The following is a 14,756-nucleotide window of genomic DNA, read 5'->3' on the forward strand; positions in this document are numbered from 1 at the left end:
AGGGCGGTACATGGTAATCAGCAGGAGGTTTCCTTGCCCATGTTTGACCTGATACCATGAGACTTCATGGGATCCAGAGTCAATGTTGAGGACTCCCAGGGCAACTCCCTCCTGACTGTATACCACTGTGCCCCCACCTCTGCTGGGTCTGTCCTGTAGGTGGGACAGGACATACCCAGGGATGGTGGTGGTGATGTCTGGGACATTATCTGTAAGGTATGATTCTGTGAGGATGACTATGTAAGGCTGTTGCTTGACTAGTCAACTCTCCCAATTTTGGCGCTATCTCCCAGGGGTTGTTAAGGAGGACTTTGCAGGGTAACAGGGCTGAGTTTGCTTTTGTAATTTCTGGTGCCCAGGTCAATACTGGATGGTGCGTCCGGTTTCATTCCTTTTTTGTGACTTTGTAGCCATTTGATACAACTGAGTGGCTTGCTCGGCCATTTGTGAGGGCATTTAAGAGTCATCCACATTGCTGAGAGTCTGGAGTCACATGTAGGCCAGACCAGGTAAGGACAACAGATTTCCTTCCCTAAAGGACATTACTGAACCAGATGGGTTTTTACGTACAGTATAAATGTATGGGTGCACAGCTCCTCCCTGTCACTGTAACAGGAACAGTATAAATGTATGGGTGCACAGCTCCTTCTCCCTGTCACTGTAACAGGAGCAGTATAAATGTATGGGTGCACAGCTCCTTCTCCCTGTCACTGTAACAGGAGCAGTGTAAATGTATGGGTGCACAGCTCCTTCTCCCTGTCACTGTAACAGGAGCAGTATAAATGTATGGGTGCACAGCTCCTTCTCCCTGTCACTGTAACAGGAGCAGTGTAAATGTATGGGTGCACAGCTCCTTCTCCCTGTCACTGTAACAGGAGCAGTATAAATGTATGGGTGCACAGCTCCTTCTCCCTGTCACTGTAACAGGAGCAGTATAAATGTATGGGTGCACAGCTCCTTCTCCCTGTCACTGTAACAGGAGCAGTATAAATGTATGGGTGCACAGCTCCTTCCTTAACCAAGGTTTCCCACCTACTATGGTTGCCAGGGCCCTCAGCTGTGTCCAACCCACTTCCTGCACCTCTGCGCTCACACCTTCCTTTCCCTCCCAGAGCCCTGATACGATTATCCTTGTCCTCATTTTTCAACCCGCCAGCCTCCGCATTCAAAGGATCATCCTCTCCCAACCCAGCATGATGCCAGCACCCAACACATCCCCTCACCCCCTTCCCTGTCAGTATTCTGTAGGGACCGTTCCCTCCGGGACACCCTGGTCCACTCTTCCATCACCCCCAACACCTCATCCCCTTCCCACAGCACCTTCCCATGCAATTGCAGAAGTGCAACACCTGCCCCTTTACCTCCTCCATCCTCACTGTCCAAGGGCCCAAACACTCAGGTGAAGCAACGCTTCACTTGCACCTCCTTCAATTTGGTCTGCTGCATTCGCTGCTCCCAGTGCGGTTTCCTCTACATTGGGGAGACCAAACGCAGACTGGGTGAACACTTTGCAGAACACCTTCTGTCTGTCCGCAAGCATGACCCAGACCTCCCTGTCGCTTTCCATTTCAACACTCCGCCCTGCTGTCTTGCCCACATGTCCGTCCTTGGCCTGCTGCATTGTTCCAGTGAAGCTCAACGCAAACTAGAGGAACAGCACCTCATCTTCCAACTAGACACGTTACAGCCTTCCGGACTGAATATTGAATTCAGCAGCTTCAGACCATGAACTCTCTCCTCTATCTTCACCCCTTTTTTTAAATCCCTTTTTTCAATATTCATTTTTATTTTTTATTCATTTTTATTTTCATTTACTTATTCATTGTTTTATCCACCCCACCCCCCCAACCTTTTTATCCCGTTTTTGATCCCTTTTCTCCCACCACCACCCTCTTCCCCAACCCCATCCCCACAGGGGCCATCTGTTATTTGTTCATGTTGTTCTTTTCAGAGTGCCTACCCTTGTCCTGCTAATATCACATTCTGCTTTCTCACCTTAATGCCACTATCAGCATCTCCTAACACTCCCTTTGTCCTTTTGTTCATGACATCTTTGTCAATCTCTCCTTAGCCTCCATCTATTGCTGACCTTCTATCCAGCTTCACCTGCTCCAACACCCCCCCTTAAACAGTATCAATTCCATCACATTTCTACTTCTGTATAGCTCTGAAGAAGAGTCATACAGACTCAAAGTGTTAACTCTGTTTCTCTCTCCACAGATGTTGTCAGACCTGCTTGAGTTTTTCCAGCATTTTCTGTTTTTGTTTCAGATTTCCAGCATCCGCAATATTTTGCTTTTAGCTTGCAAGTTGTACTTGCTTAGTTTCTTCCTGATAAACCTGGAAATGACTGAACATTGATGTTAAAGCTAAGAGCTGCAACGTGAAATGTTTAATGGACAGCCATAAACTTACGTTGAACCAACAGTAGCTGATGTTTATTGTCACTGGCAGCTTGGGCTGGGTCTCACTTTCCATGGTTGATAGGGGGTGTTTTTTATATTCCCGGTGTGGTAAGGTAAGCAGCACCCAGAGCCCATGGCACTGCAGTCTGATGGTGTGTCATAAATTAAAATCTGCCAGCACAGGATACTGGGTGAAAGGTGTTTTGTCAATCTCATCATTTTCAATAAAGGGGATTGATTTTTTTTAAAAATGCCCCTGTTAACAAAAGATAAGATTCTGTCATTTCTCCTCGAGACCACACAATGTAATCCCAGTAGCTGAATGGTATTTTAACTAATTGGGGATATGATCTGCATTATACTAGACACAATCAAGGCACATCAATCACTTCAGATGTGTGTTATTGCTTGCAGGTTGCTTGAAGTAAGGGTTTCATTCAGAAGTGCATGAAGCTCACTATGGAGATCTGAGCCTCGCTCATTGAGGTCCTCTGCTTTAATGTGTGTTGAAAGGGTAAAAATGGTTCACATATTTCAGGCTCCGAGATAAAGAGACCTGAGCTGGGCGCTGATGATTAAAACGCTTAGTCGTTCATATTCTCTTGCCTCAATTCTAAGGAAACCTTTTGTTGGGACAGGAGGGTAACAATACCCTGAGAACGTTTTCATATAGAAATCAATTCTGTTGGTTCAATTCCCTTCCACCCCCTCCCCAAGCCCCCATGTTTCAGAAAATCTGGTTAAATATTGCTTGCTGCTGCTCTGGAACATGAAACATTGTGGACCTGAGGGGCCAACAGTCGAGTGTAAAAGGATTCACCTTTTGAAGCTCAAATCATCTTCAGCCTTGATCTGTAGCAAAGTCACAAAAACTTTAACTCTTTCCTCTTTTGCTTTAGGTTCAAGGAACCTTGCTGCAGAAGCATAGAGCAGAACAAGCACACCTTGGTTATGCAGATAGAGAGATTGTAATCCGGCCCCCCCCTGCAGCCTTGGTTACCCTTGGATCATACAGAGGGAAAGACTGTAACCCAGTATCCCTGTAGCCTCGAGTATCCCTGGGTTATATGGACTGAGACACTGTATTTCAGTACCCCTGCAGCCTCAAGTACCCCTGGGTTACTGAGAGACTGTAACCCAGTCCCCCCCTGCAGCCTCAAGTACCCCTGGGTTACTGAGAGACTAACCCAGTCCCCCCCTGCAGCCTCGAGTACCCCTGGGTTACTGAGAGACTAACCCAGTCCCCCCCTGCAGCCTCGAGTACCCCTGGGTTACTGAGAGACTAACCCAGTCCCCCCCTGCAGCCTCGAGTACCCCTGGGTTACTGAGAGACTGTAACCCAGTACCCCTGCAGCCTCGAGCACCTCTGGGTTACTGAGAGACTGTAACCCAGTTCCCCTGCAGCTCGAGCACACCTGGGTTAATGAGAGACTATAACCCAGTTACCGAAGGACTTTAACCCAGCCCCTCTGCAGCCAGTTGGGATTAAGTTTTTGAGGAGCTCAAACTGAAGGCGTTAGTGATGTGACCACTCGTACACTTGCAGCTGGGACTGGTGAAATGTAACAACTCACCTAACCATGAGCTACAGCTTCACCCAGCAGGTTTCTTCATTTCTTCATGACTCGGTCTGATTCTGTTGGACAGCATGTTACCGGCAGGGCTGTGGTGCAGCCAGTGCATCAGAATTTGAGAAGCCCTTCTGTGCTATTCTGGTTGTGTTTCTTGCTGTCACATTGTTAGTCCGTTAATGCGTGTCTCTCCACTTCTTCCACCCCTTTAGTATAGAGAACTGTTCGTGCGACAGGCGACTGTACAATGAGAGGAGGTACTGTGACGCTTACAGGGGCAACTACAGCCGAGACCAGGGAGATGGCTACCACGAGTCGGACTACTGCTCTCGCAACTCATACGACTACCGGCGTTCACAGGACCGGGACAGGAGCTACAGGAGTCGGAAGAGCAGCAGACGTAAGCACAAACGGCGGCGCCACAGAAGCAGGTCATATAGCCGTTCCTCCTCGGTGAGTACACCCACCTCTCTATTAGTATGTCAATAGCTTTTCCTTTACAGCCCACAGGATTTGGTAAGTAAAGCCATTTTTATTCTGCTTTTTTTATGGTTGTGTGGACTGTTTTAAGGTGGAACACTCACACATCCCCACAAGTTTGGTGTCATCCTTCTGTTTGTTGTCTCTTGGAAAGCTGTAACCTAGAATGTGGCTATCCAGGCAACTCTTTCATTGCTCTTTCTTTGATCTGCCTTGTACAGTGAGCACATGTATTTACAGTAGATTGCTTTTTGGTGGCTGGGAGGCTGCTGTGATTCCGCTTTCCATGACCCGCCACCCAGCAGCTGCCGAGGAAGGCACTAGGATCACTCTCGGTCTGATTCTGCAGCTTCACTTCTTTGAGCACTGCAGTCTGGGGGGCTGGGCAGGGGTGGGGGGTGCTGTGTAAGTTACCTCATAGCCACTGTTATTCGTTGTGACCAGGCAGCGGAATAGGTAAGACCTGGTAGCTGGCTGACTGCTCACTTTCTTGGCCTGTGTGCAGTGTGGGAAGGAAATTGAAATTTCTAGGAGAGTGCTGTGCTGAGGGGCTCTTCTCCCTACCCCGCCCCGTCTCCTGATTTGTTTCGTGGTGAGTGGACCTCTCCACCACCACAGTCAGCGTCCACTCTTAACATGTGCTTGAAGTATGAATAACTGGAGCCTCTTCCCTAGTCTTTCTCGCATCTTCCTTCTCCTCTTGTCCCATATGTCATGGAGCTGTTGACCAGGTCAAACTCCACCGTGGGGCTGGGCTGGGGGTGGGAGAGTGGGCTGAGGGATGGAATGGAACCTAGTGACCACTTGGTTTGGAGCCAGGCATTCACTCTCTCCCACTATTTCTGAACAGAATGAAGTCTTTTTTTTTTGTATATTTTTCTCTCCTCCCCCTTCCCCTCCTTTCTGTTGAAATGCTGTTATTTCCCTCCACTGCCTGCCCTAACCTTCTGTTGTTTCACACACTTAGTCCATGTGCTGAGAAGAACTAGGTTTTTTTTTTACAAAGCTGACCACGTGCGGTAGAATTGATCATGAAAAGGAGAGAATTTAACAATGTGTTGAGTGTTCCTGTGTATGTGTGTGTGTCTGTGTGTGTGTGTGTGTGTGTGGCTGGCTGCTTGTGTTAAGATAGGAGTTGAGTTTAGTCTTAACATCTGGATTATAAGAATGGAAAGTAATGCATTGAACAGTACAAGTGACAATAATGCAGAGTGAGAGTTTTTTTTATAGGAAAGGGGTTGCAGTGATATTACGCTTTATTTTTATAAATTTGACTAACTGCAACAGCGACTAAATTGACACCAAGCTGGCCAACCCATTTTGCTAAAATGCAGTCTGCTCTGTCACGCACTCGGAACATCAGTCACTTGTAGGCATTTGACACTGGCCAGCACGCACTGTGCAGCCCAGGGGGTGGCTGTGGCTGCTTGCTTCGTGTGTTTCTAGTTGCTGTGCTCTAACCCGGTGTGCTGGGGGCTGGTAGTGACTGTAAATGATGGTGCTTGTCCTTGCTGTAGAACTCCATCTGATGAGAAGGGTGGCAGGAGAGTTTATTCTGTAATGTTTACACTCCCATTTTAAAAAAAATAGTATCACTGCAACTCGACTGGGAAAATTTTAATTGAATCTATTAAATTAATTGCATTAAAACTGATTTATTGGGAGCAGTGGTTAGAAATTTACTTTGTAAATTAAATCTTGCTAAACTGTATTGGATGGGGTGGGAAGGTGTAGGTGGGGTTTTGAAATGTTTATTTTTTCATTTTCTGAGTTAGTACTGTGTATCTTGACATGTTCCCTTGCAATATCCCTATCGTTATATATCCTATGTGGGCGAATGATTTGCCTGGAATCTTGACAATCTGGCAATCGACCACTCCATCGCTGCCCCCCTTCTTCTCTACAATGCGAAAACCCCAAACCATCCAATGTGGCTGCTGGTTTGAAAATGTCTCTCTCCAATTGGCTTGGATGATGGTTTGATGGGCGCCTGTGTGTGTTGCTGTCACCGCCCTGGCATCGGGGATTCTGCGTACACAGCGGAGTCATCAGAGCAGCAGAAGGGCCAAGAGTGTGGAAGATGACAACGAGGGCCACCTGATCTATCGCAACGGCGACTGGCTACAAGAACGATGTACAAGCTTAAATCGTAACTTCATTTAGCTCTATAGTTAAGATCCCGAAAAAAAAAAAAGTTGCAGACCTCTCATTGCTGTTTTTTTATTTTCTAATTCCCTTCCTCCTCCTCCTGCTTTTGTTTTTATTTGTTTATACTTGTTATAATTTATCCTAAATGCAGGAAAATAATATTGTACCGAAATCTTGTTTTCTCAGCAGATGGTGTTATATGCTTTCTGCTTCAGACATGTGCCTTACTTGTACTGACAAGTGAAAAAAAACCTGTATAATGAGATGAGGCTTTGTAATTTACCTTCAAACTGATTGACTGTGTTCTTTTTAAACGTTGTCTTCATTCAGTCCCATTCAAGAGGCTCATTTCATCTCCTTTCTTCTTCCCTCGATAGATGAAATTGTTAACACTTTAGGTGAAGGAACCTTTGGGAAAGTCGTACAGTGCATTGACCACCGAAGGTACGTTGACTACACGTGACTCTTTCTTTTCTTCCGCCTGTTCCTTGATATGTTGCTTGGTTGAGTTAGTTGTGTAAAACCTCACCTCGTGCAAGCCAGAAGGTCAGGCATTCAGTTGCTGACCTGTGTCAGGTTTGCTGGTCTCATCCAGCATGACAAGTGGGGGATGCTGTGAATGGTCTCAAGGTCCTCACCCCTTCCCCTTTCCACTGACCGCTGTGCAGCGGACCTCTCCCCAGCTTGAATGTGTGTGTGTTCTGGGAGGAAAGCAAAATGCACGTTAAAGAGAATGCCAATTATTACATATAGTTTACAGTGCAATAGCAAGCCATTCAGCCCATCTGGTCCATGTGTTTGTGCTGCAAATGAGCTTTCTCACCTCCACTCCCAATCAACAGGTGTAGAAAGATCTATTTGTTGAACTGATATCTGATGTTGAAATGTAACTGGAGAGGTGATGGCTTCATTTCCTCCACAGGAGTGGTTCTCGGGTGGCTCTTAAAATAATTAAGAATGTGGAAAAGTACAGAGAAGCTGCCCGGCTAGAAATTAATGTACTGGAGAAAATCAATGAGAAGGATCCAGAAAACAAATTGTAAGTAACTTTACTACCTTTGTAAAAATGACAATTGTAAGCTTACTGTCTTTCCAAATCCCACATCCTTTTAACAGTGACATGGCTGCAGTGTAACTGTGATGAGAATCTCAGTATCTCATCATGCATGGAGTCTAGCTCATTTCAGTCCTAGTTTAATAAAGAAGATAGTTAGTGAGGGAAGAAGATGGATTTTGTTTTTTCATCGATTCATATGGGCGTCCCTGGCTAGGCCAGCATTTATTGCCCATCCCTAATTGCCCTTGCTCAGAAGGCATTTATGAATCAACCACACTGTTGTGGGTCTAGAGGAGTCACGTAGGCCAGAGCAGGCAGATTCCCTTCCCGAAAGGACATTAGTGAGCCAGGTGAGTTTTTATGACAATTGGCAATGGTTTCATGGTCATCGCTAGACTTTTAATTCCAGATTTTTATTGGATTCAAATTTCACCATCTGCCGTGGTGGGATTCGAACCCAGGTCCCCAGAGCATAGGGTAATGGTCTCTGGATTACCAATCCACTGTGCCACTGCCTCCCAGTACAATTGTTGCTCATTGAAGCAAGGGACCAAGCAGAGCCTTGAGGGAGGTTATGGAGATTTCCAATAGCCACAGGGCAGAATGAGGCAGATTGTTGAGATATCCTTACCCTCAAGAAGATTGCAGAACCCAGTGTGGGTATTAAATGGGCACTTGTGTAATTGCAGTGCATTGTGTATCTAAAGTCTATTCTTTCTCTCTCTCCCTTTCAGTCAATGTGTACAGATGTTTGATTGGTTTGATTACCATGGCCATATATGTATATCTTTTGAATTACTTGGCCAGAGCACCTTTGATTTCTTGAAGGATAACAATTATACGCCATATCCTATTCACCAAGTGAGACACATGGCCTTTCAGACTTGCCATGCAGTTAACTGTGAGTATCGTTTTGATTAACTGGTGGTGTACCTCGTGTGTAAATAACCCATTAGTGGTGACATTTTTGTTAACTGTTTAAAGCAGATATTATAGCCTATTTCCTGCAGGAGAAGCTCGTTTCTTAAAGCTTTCCCCAAACAGTTTTGTGTAGCCAGCACAGTGGAATGTTGTTGCCGGCCATTCTGTTGTCTAATTGGTGGATAGTGGCCTGTGTTGTTGCCTAATCTTGTCTTTTTATCCCTTTTTAACAGTTTTACATGACAACAAGCTCACTCACACCGATTTAAAGCCAGAGAACATTCTTTTTGTAAATTCCGACTATGAAGTTGTGTGTAATGTAGAAAAGGTATGTGTAAACACTGGGCCTTCAAACCATCACTTGTTCTTGTGTATCTCTCATGCATTATCTCCCATGCAGCTGGCTAAATGATGAGATTTAAAAGCTGTTGATTTTCTCCATTTTCCCGCTTTTAGAAGCGTGAAGAGCGAGTGGTTAAAAACACAGCGACCAGAGTTGTAGACTTTGGCAGTGCCACCTTTGACCATGAGCATCACAGCACTATAGTCTCCACAAGACACTATAGAGCACCAGAAGTCATATTAGGTGAGTATTGCATATTTTAGTCCCACTCTGTTGTAGATAAAAATAAACTTGGTACAAGAACTTAAAGGCCTTGGAGCAAATCACTTGATTCTGATACCCAGTGATTGGGGGGAGGAAGTGGTTCAGAGGAAAAACACAGGAATTAGGAGCAGGAGTAGGCCATCCAGCTCTTCGAGTCTACTCCACCGTCCGATAAGATTATGATTGATCTGGTTGTGGCCTCAACCCAACTTTCTTGTCTGCCCCATAAACCTTGACACCCTTGTCAATCAAAAATCTATCCAACTCAGCCTTGAATACATTCAATGACCCAACCTCCGGTATTCTCCATGGAAAACAATTCCACAGACTAAAGACCCTCCTGAGAGAAAAAATTCTCATCTCGGTCTTAAAAGGGACCTATGTCATCTAGTTCTAAACTCTTCCCCCCACAGGGTTAAACATTCTCTCAGCACTCACCCTGTCAAGCCCCCTCAGGATCTTTTATATTTCAATAAGATCACCTCCTTCTTCTAAACTCCAGTGTTTACAGGCCTAACCTGCTCACCTTTCATAGGACCCTCATAAGGTACCCCTTCATTCCAGGGATCAGTCAAGTGAATCTTTTCTGAGCGGCTACTAAAGAAATTATATTATTTCTTAAGCATATGGTACCCCAGATGTGGTCTCACTAAAGCCCTGTACAGCTGGAGCAACACTTCCCTACTTTTATATTCGATTGCCCTTGTAATAAAGGCTAATATTCCATTTGCCTTCCTAATCATCTGCTGTACCTGCATGCTAACATTTGGTGATTAGTAATTAGTGACCAGTACATCCAGATCCCTCTGTACCATCGGGTTCTGCTTTTCGTTCTTCCTGCCAAAGTGGACAAGTTCACACTTTCCCACATTATACTCCATCTGCCAAATTTTTACCCATTCATCATCAAATTTAGCTACCATACAGTCAGCCCCTTCATCCAAGTCATTGATATGGATTATAAATAGTTGAGGCCCCGGCACTGATCCCTGTGGCACTCCACTAGTTACAGTTTGCCAACCCGAGAATGGCCCATTTATGCCTACTCTCTGTTTCTTGTTAGCTAACCGATCCTCTATCCGTGCTAATATGTTACTCCCTACACCATGAGCTCTTATTTTGTGAATTAACCTTTGATATGGCACCTTATCAAATGCCTTTTGGAAATCCAAGTATACCACATCTACAAGTACCCCTTTATCAACCTTGCTTGTTACTTCCTCTAAGAACTCCAATAAATTAGTCGAACATTATTATCCTTTCAAAAAACCATGTTGACTCTGCCTGATTGTATTATGATTTTCTGAATGTCCTACTGTCACATCCTTAATAATGGGTTCTAGCATTTCCCCTGTGACAGATGTTGGGCTAACTGGCCTGTTGCTTCTTGCTCTCTCCCTCCCTCCTTTCATGAATAAAGGTGTTACAGTTGTGATTTTCCAATCCACTGGGACCTTCCCAGAATCTAGGGAATTTTGGAAGATTACATGCAATGCACCCACTATCTCTACAGCCACTTCTTTTAAGACCCTAAGATGCAAGCCATTGGGTCTAGTGGACTTGTCAGCTGTTAGCTCCAACAACTTTACTGGTATCTTCTCCCTAGTGATTATGATTGTTTAAGTTCCTCGCTCCCTTTTCCCTCCTAATTTTCAAGTATTCTTGGTCAGTTTTTGTGTCTTCTACCGTGAAGATAGACACCAAATACCTGTTCAATGCTTCCGCCACTTCCTTGTTTCCCATTATTAATTGCCCAGTCTCGCCCTCTAAGGCAGCAAAGTTACAATAGTTACTCTTTTTTTAACTACTTGTGTGACTATCTGTTTTTATATTTATAGTTAGCTTTCTCTCATTTTCTAATTTCTCCCTCCTATTTTTGTCATTCTTGGCTGGTTGATAAAATCTGTCCAGTCTTCTGACTTACATGAATTTTCACAGTATTGTAGGCTTTTTCTTTCAATTTAATACTCTCCTTAGCTTTCTTAGTTAGCCACGGAAAGTGCATCCTTCTCAAAGGGCCTTTCTTTCTTGATAGAATATAGCTTGGCTGAGAGTTACGAAGTATCTCTTTAAATGTCTCTACTGTTTTACATTTTAACATATTTTCCCAGTTCACTTTAGCCAACTCTGTCTTTATCCCTCTTTAAATGCCTTTATTTAATTTTCTCACACTCAAACTGAATGTGAAATTCTATCATGGTATGATGACTGTTGTCCAGAGGCTCCTTTACCCGGGGATCATTCATTAATCCCTGTTTTGGGCTAGGGGGTGGGCTGGAGCAAAGGGAGCCAGCTTAACTTTTTAAATGTGAGGATATATTTCTGACCAGCTTCACTCAGTCTGTATCTAACAAATGCTGCTCCTTTTCCAGAGCTTGGGTGGTCCCAGCCATGTGACGTGTGGAGCATAGGCTGTATCATTTTTGAATATTACCTCGGCTTTACACTTTTCCAGGTAGGTTTGTGCTGAACTTGACCCAGTCCACTTGAGTGCATGGTGATCTAATCTGTGAAAATTATTCTTGATGCTGCCCTGAAAACCAGAGGTTGGGGGTGGGGGGTGGATGGGGCAGGTGGGAAGTGTAATCCTGTTGGTTTGTATTGCCATAAACATGACCAGAACAAGAGAATGGCAGTTCATGAGCCACTCCTGAAATATTATTGCCCAGCCTGATGCAATGCTGAGACATATGCCTGAAAGTTTGAGTGAGCTGATCTCTGCCCTAGGGGGCCATTGCTGGTCTTGGCTAAGGAGAAGGGGTGGGCTGGAGGACATTATCCAGGATCCTTGCTGTCGCTTTGAAATGACGTTTGTGAATGTCACCTGAGGATAAGGTTTAGGATAGGCTGTTTTTTCTCATCTCCATTCTACTAGCTTTCAGTTGTCTAGACCAACGTGAACTATTGCCTGCTTGCAGGAAAACCTACTGTGTTAAAGTTTCTCAAAAATCGCATTACTGGGGAGAGATGTAAGATTTTTATCTACTCTTTGCAGACTCACGACAATCGAGAGCATTTGGCCATGATGGAAAGAATCCTTGGTCCAATCCCTGCGCGAATGATCAGAAAGACCAGGTGGGAGCTAGTCGTGTGGTATTCTAGCATCTTTATGGGGTTCTGTGATTATTGACCTAAATAGGCTGGGGACAGTTATGATCCATGCTTTCTTCAAGCATGTCTGCATTCGGGGCAGAAGCATTGGGGGGTGGTGCCTGCAGAGGGCGGTGGAGGGGAGGAGATTGGTTCCTGTGGTTGGTATCGTGAGAGGGGTGGGGTCTTGTGCCGTGATTCAGAGGAGGGGGGAGGGTGGGTCTTTTACGGTTTGTATCGTGGTGAGGAGGGGTTGGAGGGAGGGATCCTGTGGCATGTGACAGAGGGGCAGCATGGCATGTACTTTAAACAAAAACTGAGTTGCCTCAATTTGCCCAATTAAAATATTTGTTGACATTTTACCTTTAACAGAAAACAGAAGTATTTCTATCATGGCCGCTTGGATTGGGATGAAAGCAGTTCGGCTGGAAGATATGTCAGAGATAACTGCAAACCGTTGAAAGTAAGATTATTGTGCTTGCTGGGCTGAAATCTCTGGTTTTGTGAAGGATTAAGTCTCCAGGCGTGTTTCCTGTATGACTCCAGCCCCACCGCCCCAGCAATTGCAATCAGCAATTCCTCGTTATACTGTCTGCCCCTCTATAAGATCATCCATCTCTGCCCCTGTCTCAGCCCCCTCTGCTACTGAAACCGTCATCCGTGCTTTTGTGGCCCCCCATACTCAACTATCCCAATTCTCTTTTTGGCAGACCTCCCATCTTCCACTCTCCGTAACCTTCAGTTCATTCAAAATTCTTCTGCCTTTATCCCAACTTACTGTTCACCTATCATCCCCACTGTGCTTGCTGACCCACGTTGGCTCTTAGTCTGAATGTTTCAGTCTTAAAATTCTCAACCTTATGTTCAAGCCCCTCCATGATCCCGCGTTCCTCCCTATCTCTAACCTCCTACAACCCCCCCAGGATCTGTGCTGCCTTCAGATTCTGACCCTTTGTGTCTCCTCCACCATTGGTGGTCTTGTTGTCAGCTGCCAGGGCCCTGAGCTCTGGAATTTTCTCCCTAAACCTTTCGATCTCACTCCCAGCTCTTTGACCAAGTGTTTGCTCACCGGTGCTCATAGTTCCTCCTTTGGGTCAGTGTCATTTTTTCTGGTGATCCTATTTCAAATGCAATTTGGAACATTTTACTATGTTGAAGGAAATTATACTCATGAGAATTGTCGTACTGCCTTCAAGCCTTTCCCACCATCACAATTCATTTAGACCATGTACCCAGATTCCATTTTACCACCATTGATCCCTGTCACTCCTGTCTAATCAAAATCTGCTGACTTATGTGCGGTTGATCTGGAGTCCGTCTACAGAGATTTTTTTTGGGTGGGGGGGTGGAGGAGAGAATTCCAGAAAACCCCACCCTTTGGGCAGATAAAGTGCCCAAAGTGAACCACAATGTGGAAAAAAAACACAGCCAAAGTGTTTTGCCACTGTGCACATCACCAGATTGAAAGTAAGCAGATTCACCCTTTCAGTGCCAAATGTATCTTCAAACCTGCACATTTGTTAACTGCTCAAAATAATTTTTCTCCTCGACTTGTGTGTGGCCTTGCAATAAAATGGCATCCCCTTGTTCTGGAGTGCCCATCAGAAGAAATAACTTCTGTATCCTTGCTACCCTTTTATCTTTTGCAAGACCTTGATTAGATCATCCCATAGTCTTGGAAAGTCTAGGGGAAACAAGTCAAGTTTAGTCAGTCTGTCTACAGTAGCTTCTAGGCCCACAGTATTTTTTCTCTGATTATTGGGGAAGCTGGGGATTTTAACCATTCAGTTAATGGTCCGGGTTAGACTCTGGCGTCTCTGGTTTAATGGTCTGGGCTGGGGTTTGGGGTCTTTGGGTTGTGGTAGAGTATCCTGTTTAATATTTGTTTTTAACCAAATGGTACACTGATGAGGAAGGGTAGCTCCTCAAAGCAGCTGTGAAGTTGAGCGTGATCAGTACATGCAGGTCGAGGGGGGGAAATCTTTATTGGAGTTATTATATTTCAGCCATTTGCCTCTTTACAGCTTCTGTTCTTGGCAGACGCCAGTGAGGATTGAACATGTCGAGGGAATGGGACAGTCCAGAGAGCGATAGGAAAAATAAGGTGGTTTTTCTCACAAACTGTGTTGCAAATTAACAGCTGTGTCATTCTGTTCTTGTTTAGCGATACATTATCGCAGAGAGCGAGGAACACTGCCAACTTTTTGATTTGATCGAGCGTATGTTGGAGTACGAACCATCCAAAAGGATAACTCTGGCAGACTGTCTGCGGCATCCTTACTTTGACTGTCTCAAAACTGAACAGAAAAACACAAAAGGCTGGGACTCCAATCGAGATATCAGTAGATGACATAAAGCTGGGCTGGGGACTACTGGGGGGAGGGGGAAGAGAGAAGAACCTTTATTTTGTTTGGCCTAACTTATTCCTTCCAGCCGCTGCCCCCAGTCTTCCTGGGCAGCCATCTTCTCAATGGATC

The 14,756-nt window shown here is 45.1% G+C and overlaps 1 protein-coding gene across 1 annotated transcript in view; it reads left to right on the top strand.

The window, feature by feature from the left end:
• LOC121272866 overlaps nucleotides 1–14,756 on the top strand; it is a 124,068-nt gene that overhangs the window by 5,063 nt on the left and 104,249 nt on the right. Inside the window, exons 3-13 of the mRNA XM_041179701.1 lie at nucleotides 4,189–4,429; nucleotides 6,497–6,590; nucleotides 6,982–7,048; nucleotides 7,527–7,643; nucleotides 8,396–8,562; nucleotides 8,816–8,910; nucleotides 9,039–9,168; nucleotides 11,562–11,644; nucleotides 12,185–12,264; nucleotides 12,652–12,742; nucleotides 14,444–14,621. Of these exons, the coding sequence (XP_041035635.1) occupies nucleotides 4,189–4,429; nucleotides 6,497–6,590; nucleotides 6,982–7,048; nucleotides 7,527–7,643; nucleotides 8,396–8,562; nucleotides 8,816–8,910; nucleotides 9,039–9,168; nucleotides 11,562–11,644; nucleotides 12,185–12,264; nucleotides 12,652–12,742; nucleotides 14,444–14,621 (1,343 nt within the window). The remainder of the gene's footprint in view (nucleotides 1–4,188; nucleotides 4,430–6,496; nucleotides 6,591–6,981; nucleotides 7,049–7,526; nucleotides 7,644–8,395; nucleotides 8,563–8,815; nucleotides 8,911–9,038; nucleotides 9,169–11,561; nucleotides 11,645–12,184; nucleotides 12,265–12,651; nucleotides 12,743–14,443; nucleotides 14,622–14,756) is intronic.

Source organism: Carcharodon carcharias, chromosome 36, assembly GCF_017639515.1.
Source record: "Carcharodon carcharias isolate sCarCar2 chromosome 36, sCarCar2.pri, whole genome shotgun sequence".
Taxonomy (NCBI): Eukaryota; Metazoa; Chordata; class Chondrichthyes; order Lamniformes; family Lamnidae; genus Carcharodon; species Carcharodon carcharias.